Raw genomic sequence first — 6,388 nt, forward strand, 5'->3', positions numbered from 1 at the left:
ACAAGAAAAATAAAAATATTTAAAATTTTTGATTTTAGTGTAATATAAAAATATAAAAAATATTTACTTTAATTAATTTTCTTTACTGTCAAATGTCTTAACGGTGAAAATATGACATTTTTAGAAGATTTACATAACACTGTATAATATATAGTATTGTGTATTAAAATTTGTACATATTTGCCAAATCTTTCAAAAATCCACATTCGGCAGATTGATTCTTTTCATACAATTAGTGCAAAACTTGACACAAAAACTCAAAATGGTTCAAAAAAAAAATTAATTTTTAAACCAAAGATTTGTGTTTTTTGCCAGCGGTGGCTCACTTAGAATAAAATACTGCCAACATTAAAAATTTAAATAAAATCGGTTAATAAATAACGAAGTTAGAGCAATTTTGTAGTTAAAGTGCTAAACTAGCCCCAAAATTTACAAATGAAGGCTAAAACCGCTTGCCAAATCGTCGAAAAAAATTTCAAAAGTACATAATTCGACAGATTGGTTGTTTATGTACAATCAGTGCAAAATTTAGAACAATTTTAACCATATCAGGGCCGTAATGAACAATTTTCTGATTCAAAGTGGTCCAAAAAAAACAAATTGTCAAACAAAAAAAAACCACTTCTTGTGTTTTTTTTTGCCAGCGGTGGCTTACTTAAAATAAATTAATAAAAACATAAAAATTTCAAAAAAATCGGTCAACGATTAATGAAGTTAGAATTTTTTTTTAGTTAAAATACTAAGTTAGCCTTAAAATTTACAAATGAGAGCAAATTGTCACCTCTATTACTTGATTAAGTTATTCAAAGAAACAATTTTCATTTTCTATTTAAAGTGAGTTTGCTATCAGGTGATGAAACAAAGGAAAAACGTAAGCTAATACTAAGAAAATAGAGTGAAGCATTACCGTTTCCAACAGCTGGCATTTAATCCGTCACTGATTTATTAGAACAATAAAATAGAAAACAATTGTCTACAATTCCAGCCAAAAATACTTTAAACTAAATCAAAAAAATTATAAATTATTTTGCTTGTTTTTAGGACTGATGACAAAACGTTCTATCTCTCCCGGACTTACCCTATACCGAATTTTGAAATATTTTGTCCATTAAACCAAAATTTTGTTTTCAAAAACAAATTTTTCTATTTATTATATACATTTTTTTTTATTTCATTTTATTTTCTCCCAATAGGGAATAAAGTGACGCTTTATTCCTTCAAAAAAAATACCGATTTTTACTCTAACTAAATATTTTCACAAATTATTTAACATTTGCATGTCTGGAATAAAATGAACTACATTCTCAGGATTAAAAGAGGTCGTTGTTTATTCCCTTGTTCATATTATTACATTTTATTTAAATAAGCCAAAAATCATTCTATTTTTTAAATCTATACAGGGTGCGCCAGAACTCGCGCCCCAGAGAAAAATTTCAAGTAAGATAGAACATCAGGAACATGAAAAAAATGTTTAAAACATTCTATCTGTCAAAAAATTTTGACATTTATTTTTTGACATTTGACTTGGAAAACTGTTTTTCCAATAGAAATAAATAGAGTAAAAGTGCAAAATTTAAACTCTCATAACTTCAAAATTTTTATAGATAGAATTTTTTTAACATTTTTTTCATGTTCCTGGTATCTTACATTACATAGCATTTTTCCCTGGAGCGCGAGTTCTGGCGATAAAAAGTATTATATCTGTATATTGTTGATAAAATAAACAAAAAAAACGACCATAGCAAAACACAAAAAATGTTTTCAAAAAGAAACTATTTTTTATTCGCAAACGACACAAAAGTGACCACTTTTATGACCAAAATGTCACAAGCAAAACTAAAAGGAACCAATGAGTTTTTATTTTGATCATGTGGTTGCAATTACTGTAAGTTTATTTGTATACACAAATTTATTTTTCACGTTTCCACTACGACTTTACGCTGCTACGCCACCACGCCTTCGGCCAGTATCTCTGCTTGAACCCAATATAAAAAGTTTGGCAAAATTTTTGTACTTTTACTAAATACTTATAAAAAAAAACATATACAAGATCATTAAATAGACATAAAAAATGTCAAATGACAAAAATGAAACGTCCAAATTTTTTGACAGCACTTTTTAAACACTTTTTGACACACTATTAGACTACTATTTTACAGTTTTGAAACTAAATTAAATTTAGATTGCCATTTGATTAGCATAAGTGGAGCTAAATGAAGTTCTATCGCGTTAAAATCATGTTTATGGAGCTTTAAACAATAAAAGTGTTTAGTAATTGTAAAACCACGGTGGTTATGGCGTAAACAGCAGAGTGCAGAGTAAAATGTTTCATCACGTTGTGTAATTCTTATTTCTCTATTTTCGAATATTTACTCGCCATTTTCTATTCCCTACTCCTTACTATTCGATTTTTTATTCTCTGTTTTATGCTTTTTTGTTTGTTTGTTTAATATTTTTTTCTTCTCTTTTGTTTTTTTGTGTCCTCCATCCTTCTTTGCTGTGTTTATTACTTTTCTATATTTTTTTCGTAATTTTGTATTTGTTTTCGGTCTTCTCTCTAGTTTCTGTTTAAACTATTATTTTCCATTATCTATTTTCTCTTTTTCCTCTCGTTTTCACTTCCTGGGTTTTCTTTTCTTCTGTTTTTTTGTGTTCTCTCTTCTCAGTTTTTGTTTTTTGCTATTTGGTTTTTCTTTATGCTCGATGTATTGTTCTCTGTTTTCTTATTCTTTTTTCATTCGGTCATCAATATTTTCTGTTTTCAGTTTTCTATTCTTTGATTTCTCTGTTTTCTGTTCTTTTTTTGTTTTATGTTTATGGTTCTCGTTGTATCAAATATCAAATTCAATTTTTTTAGGTTTATTAAAATTAGATGTTCTTKCATGTTAAAGATTTTAATAATTTTTAAATAAACTAATAATAATCCTTAAATTTTAATTTGTTTTTTGTAGAATTTGACACAATTTTGGATACACGCTGAATTTTCAAAATTTCATTTCTTCTTTCCGTCTATTATTGTCTCAAAAATTTTCCAAAATTCTAGAATTTTAAATTAAAAAATAACAAAAACAAGAACTTGAAATCCAAATCAACTGAAATAAAAAATACAAGTACTGGACAATAACTCGAATGAGATGATAATTAGTGTTAAAATTTTATTATTCTCCCCACAAATTGCAAAAATTCATCTTTTTTCTTAATTCAAAGGCCTTCAACGCGTTTATCTAAAATTTTTACTTCCCTTACCGGCGTTTTTACAATATGAGATTATCAGAGTCGAGTCCGATTTCGACCATTTCATTAGAGATACTCTTTTAATTCGTACCTACAGTTTTGTCTATTTTAATATTTTAACTTTCTTGTGTTGTATTTTAATTCGGAACACTTGTGTCGTGTTTTAATTCGTAACATGGATCGAGGTATGCAAGAAATTTATAAATCTTTTTGTAATTTTTTTTTATTTAGGTGCAGAATATTTTGACTTGGTAAAACACGTTCAAAGAGTTACAAAAGCTCCTAAAAACGTTGTTAAATACCATTGCAAAAAACTACGTTTGCCTCGATTCAAGAAACCAATTGATCGTCTTATTGATCGTCTCATTCGAGACGTTTTAAACAATTCGGTTTCAGACAATGATGAAGACGACAAACAAATTCCAAAGTCGCAGGATCGGTAAGTTGGGTTTTGTACCGAAATGGAATTTATTGTTTGGTTTTAGACCCGAGCAAATTTACGATGAACTAGAAAATGTTAACATCTAATTGGTGCATCATTTATGTGACATGTTTCCTGATGCTTGTCCTCGTTATATCAGAAATCTGTGTCAGAATAAAGCCATGAATGATGCTGTTGTGGATGAATTAATCACAGTTATTTTTAGTAGTGAGTTGGGGCAATTTTTAGAAATTTAATTGTTTAAATATTTTTTTTAGCAAACAATGAGTATCCAAAACGAGCGCTCCCCATTCCTGACTCGGAATTTAACCCGGAAAATCAGTTTGAAATCCTCCGGGAAGTGCTTTCGGATGCTGATCCTGATTTTCTCCAGATGATGTGTGATAAATTCGAAGGAAAGCCAGAAAGTGTAGAAACTTTCATTAACGAAACCCTGCAAAAACAAAATTATCCCAAATTGAAAGATTACGAACGTAAACAACAACTATCATCACAACAAAAGCAATATACCAGTGATTTCAACGTGAAAAACTTCGTGAAAATAATTCCCAATCCCGAGGAATTTTTCAATGAAAAATCACGAACACTGAAATTGGATCCATCTGATACTGAATATGTTTTGGTTTTCCTGAGAAACACATTCAATAAAATGCCGATTCGCACGATCCAAAGGATTTTCCACGCAAATTCGACTGACAACAACTGCAATCTGGCAAAAACTTTCAATCAATTAGAAGAAATGCAAAATTCCGAGACTGAAACAATGAAAAGTGTTCGCAAACCCACACGAATGGATACCAACATCACCAATATTCCACTTCTGCAAGAGGTGAATTTTTTCCCAAATTTTTCCAAAAATTATTCCTGTTTTTTAGATCGCATATTTGAGTCATCGACACGAAATCACCCATTACCTCACCGAATTGAAGAAACGGGAAAATTTGGAACGCGAAGAAGCGAGAAATCGCGGCTTAATGCAAACATGTAATTGTTGCTTCGACGAAGAAGTTCTCCCACGTGACATCCACACGTGTGGAAACAATTGCAAATTTTGTAAATCTTGCATTGTAAAAAGTGTCGAAGTGGCGTTTGGTGAAGGAAAACTGTCATTTCCATGTCTCGGCAATTGTGAATCATCATTGAGTCTTCAAACATTACAAGTAGGTGGTGATAAGTTGTTGTGTTTTGAATAAAACGAATTTTAGGCCGTTTTGAGTCCGAAATTATTCTCAAAAATCGCCCAAAGGAAAGCTCTCGAAGAGATAAAATCTGCAGGAATTGAGGAGCTGGAAATGTGTCCTTTCTGCGTTTTTGCCACGATTCCTGCCGCAGGCTACAGCATTTTCACATGTTTAAATCCTGAAAGCATGAAAGAGTCTTGCAGGATGTGCAAAAATCCATCGCATGCTCCTTTAAGGTGCGAAGAAGTCGAAGAAGATGCTGATGTCAAGGCTCGTACTTTTGTTGAGAATAAAATGACTGAGGCTTTGTTGAGGTAACAAAACAAGTAATTTTATTATTCACTTAAGTGGTTCAAAATTCCAGGAAATGTTATAAATGTGGAGTGAAATTTTTCAAGGAAGAGGGCTGTAATAGAATGACTTGTTCTTGTGGGGCCTCGATGTGTTACATATGTGAAGAACCAGTCACCGGTTATAAGCATTTTAATGGAAATGGGGGCGATCGTTACAATTTGTGTCCTTTATATAGTGATACTCACGATGTTAATAAGAAAAATGTGCTCAAGGGGGCTGCTGAGGCTAAAGCCGAGTTGGGAAATGTGGTCTTGAAGCATGACCCAACAAAAGATGTGCAAGAACACTACAATGAGAGGAAAAGGAAACTTCCATTAAATCATCTAGTCGTAAGTGATTTTTTTAATGAATATTTTTGATTGGTTTTATTACCAGATGGGGAGACAACGTGGTCGTTTCCAAGATAATCATCAGCCCCAATAATTATAAATATTTTTTTACAAGTTGAATACACTTATTTTACTACGATTGTGGTTTTATTTCCTCTACTTTTGTTTTTGTTTTTGCAGGGCTTCGTTAATGAAAGTTTCTACACTTTCTGGCTTTCCTTCGAATTTATCACACATCATCTGGAGAAAATCAGGATCAGCATCCGGAAGCACTTCCCGGAGGATTTCAAACTGATTTTCCGGGTTAAATTCCGGGTCAGGAATGGGGAGCGCTCGTTTTGGATACTCATTGTTTGCTAAAAAAAATATTTAAACAATTGAATTTCTAAAAATTGCCCCAACTCACTACTAAAAATAACTGTGATTAATTCATCCACAACAGCATCATTCATGGTTTTATTCTGACACAGATTTCTGATATAACGAGGACAAGCATCAGGAAACATGTCACATAAATGATGCACCAATTGGATGTTAACATTTTCTAGTTCATCGTAAATTTGCTCGGGTCTAAAACCAAACAATAAATTCCATTTCGGTACAAAACCCAACTTACCGATCCTGCGACTTTGGAATTTGTTTGTCGTCTTCATCATTGTCTGAAACCGAATTGTTTAAAACGTCTCGAATAGACGATCAATAAGACGATCAATTGGTTTCTTGAATCGAGGCAAACGTAGTTTTTTGCAATGGTATTTATCAACGTTTTCAGGAGCTTTTGTAACTCTTTGAACGTGTTTTACCAAGTCAAAATATTCTGCACCTAAATAAAAAAAAATTACAAAAAG

The 6,388-nt window shown here is 31.4% G+C and overlaps 1 protein-coding gene across 3 annotated transcripts; it reads left to right on the forward strand.

Annotated features, from left to right (window-relative positions):
* Positions 1–3,318: 3,318 nt before the first annotated feature.
* Positions 3,319–6,264, forward strand: LOC123014622 (E3 ubiquitin-protein ligase RNF216-like). Of its 3 annotated transcripts, none has more exons than XM_044413829.1 (8): positions 3,319–3,419; positions 3,466–3,673; positions 3,720–3,883; positions 3,934–4,505; positions 4,552–4,836; positions 4,882–5,171; positions 5,222–5,540; positions 5,721–6,264. In XM_044413829.1, exons 3-8 carry the CDS (start codon positions 3,784–3,786, stop codon positions 5,898–5,900), a joined length of 1,746 nt encoding a protein of 581 aa, XP_044269764.1. In that variant the 5' UTR covers positions 3,319–3,419; positions 3,466–3,673; positions 3,720–3,783; the 3' UTR covers positions 5,901–6,264. The 3 variants fall into 3 exon arrangements, with proteins under 3 accessions (XP_044269764.1, XP_044269765.1, XP_044269766.1); XM_044413830.1 differs by having other exon boundaries at positions 3,720–3,880; XM_044413831.1 differs by having other exon boundaries at positions 3,720–3,870.
* Positions 6,265–6,388: the final 124 nt, after the last annotated feature.

Source organism: Tribolium madens, unplaced genomic scaffold, assembly GCF_015345945.1.
Source record: "Tribolium madens isolate multiple individuals breed KSU strain unplaced genomic scaffold, Tmad_KSU_1.1 Scaffold_97;HRSCAF=244;Tcas5.2_LG3a, whole genome shotgun sequence".
NCBI classification, from domain to species: Eukaryota; Metazoa; Arthropoda; class Insecta; order Coleoptera; family Tenebrionidae; genus Tribolium; species Tribolium madens.

Coding starts and splice junctions, on each gene's coding strand:
- LOC123014622 (XM_044413829.1), top strand. CDS start 3,784: ATGTTTCCTGATGCTTGTCCTCGTTATATCAGAAATCTGTGTCAGAAT. Junction 4,506..4,551: donor ATATTCCACTTCTGCAAGAG/GTGAATTTTTTC, acceptor CCTGTTTTTTAG/ATCGCATATTTGAGTCATCG. Junction 4,837..4,881: donor TGAGTCTTCAAACATTACAA/GTAGGTGGTGAT, acceptor AACGAATTTTAG/GCCGTTTTGAGTCCGAAATT.